This window comes from Pseudopodoces humilis, chromosome 1 (genome assembly GCF_049639895.1).
Source record: "Pseudopodoces humilis isolate 2021_Gansu_Grassland_sample_001 chromosome 1, ASM4963989v1, whole genome shotgun sequence".
NCBI classification, from domain to species: Eukaryota; Metazoa; Chordata; class Aves; order Passeriformes; family Paridae; genus Pseudopodoces; species Pseudopodoces humilis.
In genome coordinates, this window is record NC_142200.1 from 31,336,222 (window position 1) to 31,353,852 (window position 17,631).

The 17,631-nt window shown below is 38.3% G+C and overlaps 1 protein-coding gene across 4 annotated transcripts in view; it reads left to right on the plus strand.

Annotated features, from left to right (window-relative positions):
- STAU2 (staufen double-stranded RNA binding protein 2) overlaps positions 1 to 12,022 on the plus strand; it is a 171,510-nt gene extending 159,488 nt beyond the window's left edge. For all 4 annotated transcript variants that reach the window (XM_014255101.2, XM_005517089.2, XM_014255111.2 and 1 more), the window contains 2 exons: positions 9,949 to 10,037; positions 10,886 to 12,022. In XM_014255101.2, coding sequence (XP_014110576.1) covers positions 9,949 to 10,019 — 71 coding nt within the window. In that variant the 3' untranslated portion in view covers positions 10,020 to 10,037; positions 10,886 to 12,022. The remainder of the gene's footprint in view (positions 1 to 9,948; positions 10,038 to 10,885) is intronic.
- The last annotated feature ends 5,609 nt before the right edge of the window (positions 12,023 to 17,631 follow it).

The window sequence follows — 17,631 nt, forward strand, 5'->3', positions numbered from 1 at the left end:
TGTCCCTGATAATTGTGGATACCTCATTGTAGGAGTCAGTTTTTATTTAAATTTTTTTAATAGGAGTATACACATCTGTCTTTATACCCAGCAGCTTTTCTGGCTCACAAGAAGTCCTCTGTGAATTTTCCCAACTGAGCTCAGTGGGATCTCTGTCAGCTGCAAGATTTATGTCATCTTTTTCAGTCCTGAGAACTGTTCCTTAAGCTTTTCACATCTGGATTTAATTGGAAAGACATTAAAAGACATTAAGTGTGCTGGAAAAGCATATTTTAGAGAAGATCTTTATGGACACTTCCATTAAGGGAGCTGATGGTTGTAGGTTAAAATGGGATGAGGACAAGCCATCAATGGTTAGCAAAGACAAAATTATATTACAAACTGCTTCAGATGAGAAGTTTGTCCTGGAGCTCTTGGGTCTGACTCTGCTCGCACTTAAATCAGCTTCAATTAGGAAAAAAATACCGGCTAATGCAGTGAAAGAATACTCTAAGATCAGAATCAAAAACTTCTTCCTTTTGGAAACACTCAAATTTCTAATTACATGCCATATATGCTAAATATAATGCTTTTAGCTGTCAATCTAGATTTGGTACTTTGTTGGACGTACATGCACACTTGTAAAATGAGACTTGGAGAATGAAGAGGGGGATTGGTCATTGGGGCTCGGAGGGTGGAAGCATCCTTCTCTGAATGCCAGTGTGCTGGCCACAGGAGTAGAGTTTCACAGAAGCAGAGATAGGATACAATTTAGTACGTGGGCTTCATTACAGATGTTGTAATGCAAGAATCTACAGCCCTAAACTCCCCCATTGTTCCAGCTTCAATTTGCTCCTTGAAGAAACCAATGGCCAATGCTTTGCATTAAGTGTAATCTATTTCTTTTGTCTTCAAACCGAAGTTGCTAGTCATGTTTAGACTGACAAGCACTTAAAATTTAAGGTAATGGACTCAGTATGAGAGAACAAACATTCTTTCATTATAAAATTGCTAAAACCAAGGAATCTGATAGTTAGGAAATTGCTCCCATGACTAAAGTAAAGTGTATGGTCTTTAGACATAAAAATATGTCAAGTTTAAAGAAAAAAATAGGTAGTTTTGTTAAACATTGTGGGAAGAAAAGTACTCTTTAGAATGTTTCAGGAAAGAAAATAACTGTGAGAGGCTCTCACCAGTCATCTTCTCCTAAAAAGGGAGACTTTTTTCTCCACTATGTCATAGAAAATATTTTGCATTGTTGGGAAGATGATAGCTTGATGAGTGATAGTGGTAGGAATGAGGCATTTGAATTAAATGGCTGTAGCTCAGACTTTTAACATTTTCTATCATTAAATACCTTTATTCAGAATCTTCTCTTTCTATCTTGGCCTATGCCAAAATGCATGTAAACTAGTAAAACTGAGTCTTACTTTTATTGCCTGATCTTGGGCCAGCCCTTTCTGTGCTTATGTTGTCTTGCTTTGGTTTCATTCTCTTTTAAAACAGCATTAATTAAACTACCTCTATTCCTTGGTGACACTTTTCTCATGAAGAAGAGGATATTTGCAAGGAGAGCCAAAAAGTACCTAAACACTAGTGAGTGTGTTTTACAAATTCAGTTTACTAAGTGAAAAAGTAGCCATGTTGATGCAAATATTGAGTAATACTTGATAGCTTGAACCTTGTCGTACACTGATTTTGGTGTGGATATTTGGGAATTCATAAAAATCTTATAATATCTTTTTTTTTTTTTTTTTGACCACTCTGTATGAGAAATTACCTAAGAAAACCACTTAAATAATGGAATAAATGCTTACAGTTCATTAATTTTGTTGAAAGAGTTCTAGCTATGTCTACATTACTATGGGTCAGGGCCCATTTCCTCATGGGGAATACCACGGTCATTTATGTATTGATACCTGTGTAGTGAAGGCAGTGGCAGTGATGTCAAAAGCAGGATGGAACTGTAGAGGTCTGATAAAAGAAGAGGATAGTCTAACAAAGCATATTTTAGAAATCACTGTAAATTCTTACGCAGTCGAAGAATCTCAGTCCACTGATTTAAAATCAAGAGGTCAAAATCTTCTGCAGTAGATGCAGGGTTAATGGCAGCAGACTTGCAAATCTGTTGCAGTCATGTGGAGAAATGCCTATGAATAAACAAACAAACAAACAAACCAACCAACCAAATCATCCTGAGAATTCAGCTGACAAGGATATTTTCCAGCCATCGGTGATGAGAGAGTGATTCATGGCCTTTTTTCAATGTTGGTGTAGGATTTTGCCTGAGGATATGCATTCTGCTGTTTTCAGTTTTACATTTGAAGCTGTCTTTCTTAAAATCTCCTGTAATTTTTGTCTGCAGCTCTTCAATCATGCTTGAGTGTGGTCTTAGTTGCGTAATTTAAGCCTCTACCTACCAATACAATAATTGGCCATCTAAATACTCTCGTTTGGAAGTCTCTAATTACTGAGAGCCACTATATTATTAAAATGTCTACCTCCTTCTGAAAGTTAGTGTTTAAGTAGTTTTTGTCTAAGGATATAAAATTAGAAGCAAGATTAATTTAAGATTAATTGCCATCTAGTGAAATTCTGTTGTGTATATGTAGTGTAAACACTTGGAAATTTAATTTCGAAGTATTTTCTTCCATGTTCATAAGTAATCTGTGATGATGTGTGATTCTTTCTGTATTTGTTCTTAGAATTGCAGCAACTGACGGGAAAAATTGAAGTCTTCAATTTAGAAATAAATTTACTTTAAAAGAAATTCCAGAATTCTAGACAAAATCTATAGCAGGTACACTGGAGAGACACTGAAAATATCTGATACAGATTTACTTAATTCTTAATTCTGTTTTAACTATTTAACATTTTTTAACTGTTTTTATTTTAACCAATTTAACTGTTTATATTTTAACATTATTTTAACTGTTGGTACTGGGGCCCAGCTTTCATAACTCACTTCACCATTAGAGGATGTAGACACACCTCAGTAGATACTGAACCTGATAGCTCTTTTGAGATGCTCATGAAGAAGCATCAGTTTACTGGTTTTCTGCATAAATTGTGATGAAGGTAAAAGTCTTGGTAGCACTTGAGTATATTGCCTCTTTCAACTGGGAATATGTGTGGGAGGAGTCTGAGAAGATGCAGTCCCATATAGTCTGAGTCCCATATAGATCCTTTAGCAATCCCTTCCTCTCCTTTTCCTACCTGCAAGTAAGGACACAACCTAAACTTGGCAACTAGACTGACCTCTCCATGCTGGATTAATGCTTTATATTCTGTCAACTTAGATGTGTTTGACTTTAAGTATCATTTATTAAATCCTCTTCATACAAAAGCATATATTTTACTAATTTTTAAATAGGTGCTTTTTGGCATGCTTTTCTTTCTTTGTGACTGGGAAGCTTTGTATCACCATTAGAACAATAGAACTGTCTCACCCCAGATGATAATGCAGCTCTTTCTTGGGCTTTAAGAGAAGGCTTCACTATTCCTTACTCCTGGAATTATTTCATGGTCCCAAGAATGGCAGTCAAATTTCTAGTGTGGTGGTTCACATGGAAAATAAGCCATGCCCAAGTGACTGTCTCTACTGTTAAAGCAGTCTCTTTACTTTAATAGATGAAGTAGTATTGAGGTTGAAGATCAAAACCTATGGAAATAAAGTTCCATGTTGAATAGTGTCTTTCGCTCCACACACTTCTCAGCATATTAAGAGGCATGGAGGAATGAGTACATCTTTCCAGTAAAACTAGGTGGAAGAAGGTGGCATGCATGCTGTTGTTGATAGAAGCTCTGTTAAATATATTGGAAAAATTGTTCAAGAACAGTTAATCCTTATTTTAGGATTACCCCCAGAAAGCTGGCAAGGTCAGGCTGTACATGGATTGTGTGTCATTTAAATTCTGGCTGCATGAGTTGCCTGGGGGCAGCATTAATTACTACTTGGGACTTGTTCTAAGCTACATCCATGAATCATATTCTTTGTTTGAAAATAGTGGACTCCTCCTATCCTCCAAGCTCCTTCTCTTGACAGGTGCAATCAGTAGCCTCAAGTGTAGTGCCTATCAGGTGACTATGCCTTTGTGCAGAGATTAATCAGTTTGGAAAATGCTATTTCCATGTAAACTACATGAGTTAATCAGATTATAACCCTGTGTTCTTCATGCATATCATAAACAATATGAGGAAAGAGCTTAAAGTCATTTAATTAAGGTTTACACTGTGTGCTATGAAAAGCCTTTTTGAACTTAATATTCAAACAGATTTTAACATTGGTTCACATGAAATCTAATCAACTGGAAAGAACAGCACATTGAAAGGAAAGAGATGAAAACTCCTAGCAGAAGTTATTGCTTGCAATATAGTAAATTCATTAACGGCAGAAGCTGTGAAAAAAAGGGATTTGATTGCAATACTTAGTTTTTGTTTAGCTTGTATGTAGCCAACCTGACAAATCCGAAAGAATTAAATAGGTATGTTAAGGAGTCAAATTTTAACTACTCTGTGTGCATGTATGTAAGTCTACACAAACAAATGTATCTTCTCTTTGTGCATTTCTCTATGCATGAAGTATTGAGTGTGGGCAAGTTAAAGCCAGGTGGAAGCTTAGTCAAAAATTTCTTCATCTAGAGAAAGCAAAAGCAATCGCCAAGAATAGTAATTTGAATACATACAGATTTAAATGGTTACTCAGTTTTGGGGCACTGAGCCTTCAAACTCACCTCTATAGCTGTAATATTCTTGGGGTTTTTTCAATAGCCTTTAAATGTGAAATTAAAATCCATATATTAAAAACTCATGAAGTGCATCCCATTACTGATGCAAACAGTTTTGTTGCAATGCTATTGCACAGCTGACATTGCCTTTTGAGGCCTCATTAGTCAGTAGGGTGAGGGAAAGAAACTCAGTGATTAGGGGGACATTTTTTCTTTTGATTTAGAAAACAGATAAACATTGATCTGTTTGTAGATAGTACCGGTTTTGCTCATGTACTGCTGTTTAGGTTTTTGGCTTGAAACTGAAATCCAGGAGTAAAGTCTGTGATGGTAACCTGGTATTCAAACATGTTCTCAAGCCTAAACTTGAGCAACAGAGACTTGTTGATGCATATGGCATGTGACTACAAGAAACATGACCACAATGAATCATTTGACTCAGCAAACTCAGTCCTGAACTAAGACCCAGCTACTAAAGACAGTAAAATCTTGTTCTTCGTGACCTTCTCTAGACCCTGACAAGTCAGTCTTGCAGTTTCTGCCCATAATTTTATGTCTTTGGAAAACACTGATTAAGTCCAAGCTGAATGTGTTTTTTTATATTCTTAGAAAATTGATGTTAGGAGCAATAATGCCAGTGAACTAACAGTATGAAGCAGTGTGTTTATTGGGGTTGTCTCAGACCTCCTTGGTAAAGTCAACTGGAAGGGCCACAGAGACAACAAACTTTTACAATTTTCAGTTTCATGGAATAAGCTGAAATGTAATATAGATTTAAGAGGAAAAACACAAACCACATACTGTGTTAAAACAAATGTGAAAATTTTATCATGAGGATGTGCTCTTAAATGCATATGGGCTAGTGGAGTGCCTGTCTGCGGTTTTTGCTTAAAAATGATCTAATGTTACTAGATTGTCATTATAAGACACTTAACCCCCAGAGTGAGAAACAGGAAGAATATTTGCAAGTTTCAGTGCTATTTACTAATTGCCAATTGACTTGAAGAAAGCTAAAAAATGACTGAAAACATCCATCCCTGTCCTGATACACACACATACTAATGGAAATGGCAGCCAAGACAAACAGCTAGCAGTGCGGTGCATCCTGTTGGCATTGTATTTTTGGCACTGTTGTAGCTACACAAAAAACAAGTGATACAAGAAATGTGTAAGGACATCTGTTCTGTAACCTATGGGGCTTCACTCACAAAACAGTTGTAAAATCTTCTGGGGGAGAGAAGAATTTCTCTGTATCTGTGCAGATGCTCTATTGTAAGAAAAATATCAATGGAAGGAAGTGTTGAGCCTTTAAAAGAGGAAATTGTTCACCAGATTTGCTGTCAAATGTTCCATTTTTTTCCTTCCTTTTCATTTAACCTAAGTTATCTGCCATTCATAAGTTATATTTAAGACAAGCAGTGTAAATCTATTGGGACTAATAGAATTGAATCATGGGTTAAATTAGCTTGGTGTCTGCTTGTAACTCTTCTTCACTGCAGATTACTTGAGCTCTGTGTTGCTCTGCTGACTATTCAGGTCACAGCCTCTAAGCTACCAGCTTCCTTCCTGAATCCAGCATCTTCATGTCTGTCTAGGGGCATGATGGGGAGAGAAGAAACATTAAAGACATCTATTAAGATCCAAAGTATTGTTTACTCACCTGCTTCTCTTAGCTTGCTGATCCTTCCAAATATAAGCAGGCTATGGGAGAAAGAAAAGGGGGAATTCTTAGTACACTGCAAGGCTCTCTCTACCATTCCTCTACTCCCCTTCAGCCACATCCCATGAATGGACCTTTTAAAAAGGAAATAAACTTACTCAAAACTCAAATCTTGTTGCAAATGTTGGGGTATAAGTAATTAGGCTTCCCCCACAGGTGAGTTATGGAGCGTTAGACATGGTTCCATGAAAAAGAAATTAGACCTCCTATTAGCCTGGATGGAACACATTAGGAAAAACTGGAAATTGGAGAGGGACTGTGAGGTGTAGGAGGCTGGGAGAACCTGGGGAAGAAAAGCCTAGCCCTGAGATCTGCTGGAGTATTGGGTGGGAGAGCATTTAGGAGGTGGAAAAATGCAGACTTCAACAGCACCCACAAAAACACCCTGACACCTGTAGCTGGAAGATCAAGGATACGGGCACAGGACTGCTTCCCTGCCAATTTCTCCCTCTGATATTTGGTTTCACAAATGCAATAGGTCTGAGATTTTATCTTTTATGTCATATTTCAGTTTGGGAAAGGCATGGCTTGAAGACAGATGAGACAGCGAAATGAGACTGCACCACGTTATAAGCATTAGGATTTGGAAGTTGCGTTGGTGTTAAACATGTTTATTATTGAACACCTTGAATCGTATTTTCATTTTATGTGTTTTCTCTAATTGTTCCATATTTACTTTATTGACACCCATATGCTTCTGTGTTCCCATTGACACGCAATGATCTATGCTTATAGGCAAAGTGTTCATTATTTTATATTGTGGTACTTCTTCCCTTGCTATTAGAATAGGAGAAGGGCTCTCTTCATCTGATTCTATTAAGCTGGTGGCTAATATTCATCCAGGAAGTTCCAAATCAGTTTTCCTGGAAAACAACCCTGAAAGCAGCTCTGCAATTCTGTAATTTATGTGGGATGCCTCGCAAATAGTCAGTTCTCTGAGTAAAACAGTAGTAAGTAACAGCTACTCAGAAATTCTAGAATTTGGATGTTTGCGTTGGTCTAATTAATCTCTTGATGATTTTGGGATTTCAGTTACCCCTAATTGAGACCAGACTGGTCTGCAGATCATATGATCAATCTGTGATTTAATCTTGAATGAAACTTTACTTGGCTCTACTTACAAACTGTGATCAGGGCCTTTTTGTCTAAGTCACTGTACAAACAAATAACTGAACACAAAGTTCTTCCACAATAAGTTTGCTATTCACACATCAGACCAGGAAGCTAAGAGTGGGTATGAAAAAGTAAACAAGATGGGTTGAGAAACATATGAGGTAGCAGGTTAACTGTGTGGGAGGAGCGGATGTCTCAGCTTCCTTCTCTCCTTGCAGTGCTACCTGGTAATGGGCTTTGGTTTACCATACATAAGAAGGAAGGAGATTCTGATAGTTTTGCTAATGTGCATCAGGAAAAAAATGGATGTGAGAAGACAGGAGATTCTTGGGTGCCAGTCCCTACCCATTGGATTCTTTCTCTCTCTTCTCATGCTAACCCATGACAAGTTAAAGTACAAGGAAGCATAAGAGCCCAAATCACTCCCCTTCCTCACATGATGAGTCGTGCTTGCATTGTGATGAAAAGGACCTCAGGGAGAGGAGGAGAAGAGAGAAACTGTGATGAAGAAATGTGATGGGTTGCTGGAACAGAAAAGTTAAGGGGAGAATAGTTGAAAACCCTCATTGCCACTGAGGGAATTATTTGTGATGAGCAGTGATTTTGCTGTGCAGTCAAGATCAAGATGTAAAGACAGATGGTGGTTAGATCTTATAGGAGTAGAGAATGCACATGTGAAACTTGTGAAGGGACACTATGAGGTGGTAGAGAAAGAACTGTTATGAAGAATGGAAATATATCAAAACATCAAGAAAAACAGAAGAAATGAGGAAAGAGAAAATTCTCTCAGGGGAACTCAGTGAGTGATAAAAGCAAAAGATGCAGAAATGGGATCTCATACAGGGAGCTCAGAGCACAGGGTAAAGTGGATTGTAGGTAACAGTTATAATCTGAGGTTTACCAAGAGACTTTATAAAATGTTCATCGCTCTTTTTGTCAGGGAACAAACCATAACATTTCAGACTAGAAAGATTCTACTTTCATGCATTATGGGTGGGAGTACCCTGTACAGCCTTCTGAGGTTTTAGCAGCTAGTCATTGCTATAGACAAATATGGGACACGTGGTCTTCTACTTTGGGGCAGCCTGGCAATTTTTGTGCTGTTATTCATCTCACCAAAATACACATTGTCTAATAATATTTAAGTTGTATAAACATACCTTTCAAGTGAAGGAGTCGTTGAGACAATCCAGGCAAAGAATTAGTACAAAGGCAAATCTAGTACTTCATTACAATGGCAGCTCCTATTCCAGGCAGGGTCCCTGCTCTCTGAGGGAAAGGAAGATAGAGACATGGATTCTTTCAGTCCCATCAAATAAGAGAGCAGTAATTGTTGCTTCACTGTGAACAGCACTTTAGGGCCTCCAGTCAGTTCCACTGCTTGAGGTGTTAGCTTAGGGCACATTGTCTGTGAAAAGTCACCTTTTCTTTCCCCTGTGATTAGTTCTGAATGCATCTCAGAAGGAAGTGAATAAAAAGCAAAATCCATTTTGCGGTTCTGCTTTACATTTCACCTTCTCAACAGAACTGACCTCAGCTGTTTTATTGTTCTGGCTCTACTTTCAAAGTCAGCCTTGTGATGTCATAGAGTTTCATAATCAACCTTTTCTGAATCAATTACAAAAATTAATTTCATTTTACCAAAGCAGATAGAGGGAAGAGAAGAAGGGGGGCTCATAACAGATGAGTCAGAAGTTGGTCAATGAAGAATGCACAGGAAAATAGATAGATAAAAAGATAAAATAAAGATAAGATAATAAAAGATTATTAATATCTTATTATATTAAGATAATATCTTATATTAAGATAAGATATTATTAATATCTTATCTTAATAAAAGATAAGATAGATAAAAACGGACTGTTCTTCTATTCCTGATTCTCTCTAATCATCCTATATTGGCTCCCCCTGATTAGCACATTTCACTACCTGTGTGAAAGACATCAGGCTGTAACATTGTTCCAGATCTGAATTTGGAGTGCTGGTAGTGTCCTGCTGACCCTCTTCCCACTTGTCACACCTTCTGCAACCATGTGCAACTCAAAAGTTTGTCCACAGGATCTCTGGGAGGTGTGGGCTCTCAGAAAGCAGGTGGGGAAGCTGGAGAGACTTTGCAGCCAGAAAGCCAAGAATCCTAAAAGTATATCCCATTCTTCATATAATGGTGAAGCTTGCATTGACACAAATGGGAGTCAAGTCACTCATGTGCCCAGGAAGGAGATATCCTCAATCCATGCACAAGCACAGCTGTTTATCACGGAGCTGTTGTGCACCCACTGCCTTAGCTCTATAGACTAAATGGCTTCAATATACAAGAAATTAATAGAATATCAAAACACACACCTTCCTTTATTTGGTGCTAATATAATTGTGCCAGTGGGTTTTTTTGACAAGTCATTTTTTCTTTAGGCAGCGTTAAGTGCCTTGAAACAGTTTTCAGAACAAGGACTGGATCCAGTGGAAGGAGCTATGAAAGTTGAGAACGGATCACATGAAAAGTAAGTACCATTTAAATCCTCTGCATTTTAATGCCTGTGTGGCATGGTAGATAAGAAATGCTAATTAAGAGCTTAGTTGCCCTTTTAAACCTATGCAAAACTATTTCCTCTGGAATTTACATACAGTTTGTGACAATTTGAGAGGATAAACACGATTTCAGGTTTAGTGTTACTGATAATGTTTACTAATGAGCTATGAGACAGTCAGTCCTGTGGAAATGCTAAAGAAAAGGATTTTCTTTCCATTGTATGGATTCTGTGTAAGTAGCATAACATGATTTTTGTCAAATGTGTTGTAGCACATGATATTGCCCGTAAATAAGCATAGCTATCTGCCAATAAGTCATTATGACTGCGAGCTGAATTTTACCTCAGAGAATTTAAAAGTTGAAATTTCTTTCAGGTCCTAAAAAACTCTGATATGGAATATTAGCTTTAAGTAGTAGACAATAGAGCAGGGTTTCACACTGGATTTTCAACTAATTAAGAAAGTGGGATTGTCCATCCAGTAAAGATTTTTTTTTCCCAGCTGCTAGTCTGCTTATGTAAGAAAGTAGTGTTGTGTTACTAAATAAATTAGGAAGTAATAGAATAAAAGAAGTAAGACTAAAAGTGGTGTTCGGAATTTTCAGTAGATATATTGTGGCTATTTATAAACTAATTTAATCAGAAACATTTTTCCATATGATCTCATCAGCATAGTATTTGAACATAAATATTGTTGTTTCACTTTAAAATGTTACCTTCCACGGTGACCTTTGAATCTCATGTGCCATCTGGTAATAAACATGTCTTAAAGATGTGCAACCCTGGACCTTACCACTCTTGTTAATGTATTAATCTTTCAGACAAGTCAAGCATCTGGGAGAGAAAGCAGACAATAAACAGACTAACTCAGGCACCATTGCTCAGGACTGCAAGGATTCAAAGGCTGTCGTCTAGGAGCTTCCCAGCACCCACGGCTGCCACTGCATCCTTATAAACCTGTCAACACGCAATAGGGTGTATGTGTACAAGGAAATGAATGACTAATACCATTATTTGAGTCTTATGTGAAGACAACACTATTCTAACACAAGAGATAGAATACATGGTACTGTTTATTCAACTCTGGAAAAAAATAAAATTGAACATTTCCCTTAGAACTCAAGATCAGAGCATAACTCAATTGCCCAGAGGCAGAAGAAGTCTGATCGTGTTACTGGAGGTTAAAATAACAATGAATTAACAAAAAGTGTTAGTAAAAAAAAAAACAAAAAAAAAACAACACGGGAAACTTTACAATTGATTAATATTGAGGAAAACAAGTCAGCATTGGTTCAGTTATACAATTTTTTGTAGTGTAGTTTTAAGTTCAGCTTACTGTTTTTTAAATAATGCTTGAATATTTTAAAATTAACCAATGACAGTGCTGTGAGAATTGTAGTTGTTGTCTTCATATATAGTCATACAGCTTATCTTTTTATGCAGACATTATGCATTCTTCATTCTATATGAATATGTATGACTTTAAGATGCACTACTCAGAGTTGTATGCAAACAGAAGTTTAAGTCTTGACAAGTATTTGCTTAACATGAACAGATGTTAGTTATGATCATTTTCTATATACTCCAGGAAAAAAACAAATATGGTATTTGATTTTCCTTGCCATAATCAATTAAAGAGGCGTCTTGCCTCCAAGCAACATTTTCCCCTTCAATTCTGCTCTCTGTTGTGTGAAGCACATCTACACCCCATTCTGTGTGTTGTATCAACCCACTGTTTGCATCAACTGAGTGTTTTTAATCTCTGCATTCGGACCAAGAGCAAAAGGGAGGACTGCAATGTTATCAAGCCAAGGGTGGAAACTGTTGATGTAAAGATCATTCTTTTGTGAAAGGAGTGGCAGCAGAGATAAGACCTGTGGCTGCTCTGTACCAGCATATTTCTTTTAAGTATGTGGCCAAATGCAGTAAAACCACATCAGTTCATGTGTACAATGACAGTGTCTTCTCTTTCTTTATCACTCACAGTTAGACAACTAAGAGAAAAAAAGAAAAAGAAAACAATTAAAAACTAACAAATGACTGGCTACCACACTAGAGCCAGGTTTCAACCAAGCTGTCCCCATGCCATCACTTTCTACAGACTCACTGTATTAGACCAGACATGCTGGTATTTAGGTCACTTATCTATCCAAAATACAGATGATTTTATTTAATGCAACAGATAAATCTTAACTGCATAACAGCCTTGACAACATTGCACAAGATTGTAGAAGCACGAAAACCAGAGATCACAACTCAGTGACTCACGCAGAAAAGTAGAGGAACAGCAGTGTGAGGAAGTGGTGCAAGGTACAGTGGCATTGATTCACCTCTGGGACGGGCTTTCAGGGGAACACGCATCCTGCTCTCACAGAACCAGCGCTTGGAGTCCTTTTTTAATACCTCATGTTTCTCATGGGTATGATTCACTCTCAGCGCCGGCAGATAAGGAGCCTTTGTTCTAAAAGCTTGAAGTTTTCTAGGGTCTGACTCCATAAAAGAGTCAGGAACAAGATGAACCTTTCAGTTCCCACAGATTTCCAGGGGCATTTGGCACCTGGCAGACTCAAGTTATTCAGGCAGCAACATACAAAAATAATTAGCTCTTACATACCACCTTTGTCAGGGATATGTTACCTGCCTAATTGGCAGCTGGAGCAGAAATTCTGCTCCTCCAGCTCATCAGACAGCTCAGAGAGCTCAGAAACAGCCTCAGTCTGCATTTTAGCTGTACCTGCCAGTATGCAGGATACGGATGTCATTACTGTCTCCCCTCTTGGAGAGCAAGAACAAAAGAAGAGGCAAACCCATTCCTCTGTCCTAAGGCAAGATTCTGTGCTTACTGGGGAGAATGTGACAAGGAGACTGGCAGTATGGTCTCCCCTAGCATTGACAGAACCTCTGTGGTGTGTTCCCTGTCCCAGTAAATTTTAGATTAGTTGCTTTATTGCAGGTGGGCTCTGCATTGAGCACCAGGCTTGCTCCAGTGCATGTGGAGTGCAGCAAAGTGATGCTCACCTCACTGTCAATGATCAAATTGCAACCAAATGTGTGCAACCAACTGTCTAGGCCCAAGATAGCTCATTCAGCCTCTCCAACAGTAGGGAAAGAGTATTTCTGTGAACCTCTTATTTCAGATTCTCTTGCTTGTCAGAACTATGCTCGATTCCGATTCTGACATAAAACAAGGAAAGTAACTGATCTGGGGGGATCACTCCTTTTTCTCAAAACTGTAGAAACATGGAGCAGACTGGGTGAGGGGGGTGTTAGAGTAGCAGAAGTTCTAACTATTGTCCAAAAGCAGGGTTGACTAATGATTGCTGTAATTAGTAAGTTAGAAAGTCTGTAGCCTTTGGTCAAGTGCACACAGATGGCAGTTTCAAAGCACCTCCAAAGTCACAGGTTAAAAGCTTCATCACAGAGGCCCCAACAAAGGCTGACAGAGCTTTTCCTGGAATATCTGAAGAAAGTGTTCCTCCTCCCTTCAGGTACCAACAGCATCACAAAGACCTCTGTATGGAGCTCATGAAGATACTGCACCTGAACACCACAGTGTCACTTTGGTGTCACTAAGGCATTCCAAAGTTCCCGTGCCAGTGAAGAGATTTCAGTCTGTTCCACCTGCAGCATTTATTTTCTCAAAGAATATCCTTCAGTATTCACACACATACACAGAAATGCACTTTAGTTTGGCATTATCACTGGCAACTTCCCAAGAGCTTGAGCAAAATTCTTGCGTCAGTGATGTTGCAGCAGCCACTGGACTTGTCTTCAGTCTTCAGTCTTGTTGGTTCACAGCTGTTCCTCTTAGTTCCTGAGCTGCCAATATCTGAAAGCTGCTGGGGAGGAATTCAGTCTGATAATCTAAAATCTATTATATTTTTCTCGAGTAACTTCTTATTTTTTTCTTTTTTTTTGTTCTTTTTAAAATAAGTACATGTTGAACTGAACAGATTTTATATTTAGTTTTGTAAATAATGATGGACACTGAAAGACTATCAATATGTTTGAATGTTACTATTAATTCTAAAAAGGTCGTTTCTCTGACAGAAGTCAGTATTTTTTATTTATTTTTATTTTTTAGATGATACATTCTTTAAGGTATAGATTTTGTCCAAATTATGTTTGCAAAGCACCAGGTACAGTTTAGTTCCTCATTGCACACACACACCACACATCTCATCCTATGTCTCAGAGTACTTTCAAAGATGAGCAAATGCCATGTTTTACAGAGGCGGATCTAAGGTGCAAGCTGGTCCTTAGGAATAAGGCAGGAATAAGGAATAAAGCCTAAAATAGCCATTTGCCTGTCTAGCAGACTACAGTGTTCTCAACACTTTAAGGACTCAGAACACAAATTGTCATCAGTTTTGAACCTATAGAACTTATTAATCAGGAGGAATAATGCTAAAGACAAAATAGGTCACTTAGGTATCCTCTCAAAAATCTTTTCAACACCTTCCAAGGGTCAGCTAACTAAGAACCTGCCCAGGGAAAGGCTCATCACCGAGAGAATGGGGTGTCTGACATGGCTCAAAGGACAGGAATACACATGGTTAATCTTATATCTGAGTTATCATCTTCGGTGGAGCACTGCCCTGTCAACAGCTCAGCACACTCTGGCAGTCTCTGTTCTCACATTGTCACATGTAGCACTGGTCTCCAAAGGGACAGATGTGCTGCTTCTGACAAATACAAAACACAGCAGCATCGGGGCCGCAGAGCTGCGGAACAGCGTGCAGATTTCTGCTCCCAGACATCCCAGTGTTCCCCCTCCATTCACAGTGGAGCTGAATTTACCCTTCAGCTAGAGTCCTCATTGAATTCAAGAGATAATTAAGCTGGCATTTAATTTCCTCTGATGGAAGTCATAGTCATAGGATTTAAAATATTTAGTACTTATCAGCAGCATTTTTAAAGGGTCTTTGAATAAGACTAGAGAGGAACCTTAGGAGCAGGGGAGTAGCTGGGATGAATGACTGCAGGAATATGGAATCTCCTCCTCCTTGGCCTGAAGTGACAATGAAATCTAATCCTTCCTAAAGTGTATGCAAAGCCCTTGATCTCTCTGACAGTGCTTTACTACATGCATTTTATTGGTGGGTGGCTTCTTGTTATTGCTCTCATCTTTCTGGCCTGCTCCAATTCCCCATGAAACAGCAGAAGGTTTCCCATTTCCTGCAGTGAGAGTTGAGCAAAAATTGTAAGTTGGATTTGTTTTCCAGTTAAAAGGCAGAGGGCTGGGTTTTTGTTTGCTTGTTTCAAAACACTAAGCAAAAAAAATGTGCTTGGTAAAATCTTTATATCCTCTCCCAGTCAAATCCAGCATGCCCCACTCTCTCAGCTGCATCCTATAAACAGGTGTTTGTTATTTTCTTTGCTCAAATAAGAATGGCCCTTGCAACTCCTGAGAAAACTGAGCAGAGGGTGAGAGGTGATTTTTAATGATAATAAAGACAGGGACTGTATCAGAGCCCTGAATGCAACATGGAATGATGATTTTGTGCACTTTGGGGGGATGTGATTCTGTGACCAGTGCGAATGGATGATGGCTATCTTCTGCCAGCCTTCTGGCTTAAACATGGCAAGTTATCTGCTCTGGGCAACAGTGTTCAGCTTGTATATTTGGCATAGCTCCCCTAGGACACCTCCAGAAGAGCTGCAGGGAGAGAAGCATGTCCTGAGTAACAGCTTACTCTGCCTTTCCCTCCCCTTGGCCCATGATCCCTAAGCCGAAGGCGTGAGGTACTGTCGAGATGAGACACAGGGAAATGCTGCTTCCCCTCTGGGTATTTACCTCTCCTGCAGTCCCTTGCTGTTTGTAACTGCATTCCTGAGGCGTGATAGGAGCTGAGCAAGTGTGTACATCGGTAGATGAGACGTGTATGAAGTGTTTTGGTGGTATGATTTCTATTATTCCACATGAGCAGCACTGACTTTTGTTTTTGATCGTACAGCTTGTTATTTGCTTTATGCAGTTAGTCATGGTTGGCTGTGCACTTTTGTGCTTGGTACTTTAACTCCATAGCACTTCAGTACAAAGGAAATTTATAAAACAACAATGAAAATGTTTCTAATCTGTTCTTAATTAAGTAGACCTCAATAATAGATTTATGAGAAGAAGGAAAGCTAAACAAAGTGGTTGCTAACATAGAAATATAACTTATTTAAGGCCCAGATTTTCCTTTATTTGTGATAGCCAGGATCTAGGAGAGCTTGAATACCTATGAAGTTCTACCTAAAAATACACAATAAATGAGAAAAAATTTACCCTGGATAAAACAGTTTATGCTTCTCGCTACAATATATTAAATATATATCTGTTCATTAAAACAGATCATTTAAAACTGCTTATGTACTTTTGTTTGTGATTATATGTGCAGCATAGGTTTCCTTTTTCTAATTCTTTTGGTAACTGTTAAAAATATTTAAGGACAATAATAGTAAAGTCAATGTTATCTAATTCCCTATTTTAAAATGGCCTGTTTCCACCACCCACCCCACCCCAAATTAACTGTATTTGAACTGGCTGGAAATAGGTTAGAATTTTTTAAATTAATTAGGTTTAAAGATAGGAGGTCTTCACATGTGGTTCAAAACAAAGAAGACATGTTTAAATAGGATAAGGGAAAAAAATTCAAAAAGTGACATCTGTCTGTGGTAACACAGTTACTTCAACTGAACTTTCTTGCTTTCTATTTTTATAAAATGACAATTTATTGCAAACCAAACTTGACCTCCTCCCATATGGAGACAAAATATAAAGTAAAAAAGGTGCAGAACTTTTTTCTTGTTGAGGAAGAAGTTCCCATCCAGTGGAGCACAGTAACTATACTTTAACCAGCTCTTACACACAGCCTTACCAGCTGTCATATTGCTGGGGTTATTGGTGAATGGAAGTTTGACCCCACTGATAATCTGTAAAATTGGCAACTGTTTACAAGATGCACTGGAAATGGTGTAGATAAATATCCAGCAAGCAGAGACTACAGCTCCCATGTACAGTAAATGGTAGGAGTAAACAATTAAATGAGCACAGAGATGCAATAGTTCCTTGCAAAAGAAAAGTCACCCAGCCCAAGGCTGGGCAGTCAATTTATGAAGCTCACTTCAACATAACTACTCTTATTATTGTGAAATATTTGTTGCATGTGATCAGCACAGCACTGAGAAATATGTTGCTACTATTTCAATGTTTCTTCTAAGTCATAGACAAAACAACCCAGGGCCAGAATGTTAATAGCACTGACTTAGTTAAAATGTTCCAGAAAGGATGAGATTTTTCTGATGTCTTCTGAAAATGTGATCCCGACTGGTCGCAATTATCTTGAATGTCACCTTTGGAGTCATTTGGAAACTGCTTTTGAAATACCAGCAGATCTGTCAGCCTGTTGTGAATACTTACAAAAATGAGCTGCTTGTTAAGGAGGAAGGACACTGTTGAGGCCTTCACAACCATATGTACAAAGTTTTGCAGCAGATTTTGCAGGCACCCAAAGGGTAATTGTAAGGCTTCTGTTCCTTAAGGATTTCTGTCCCTTCCCTTAGCATCAGTTGTACTTCTAAC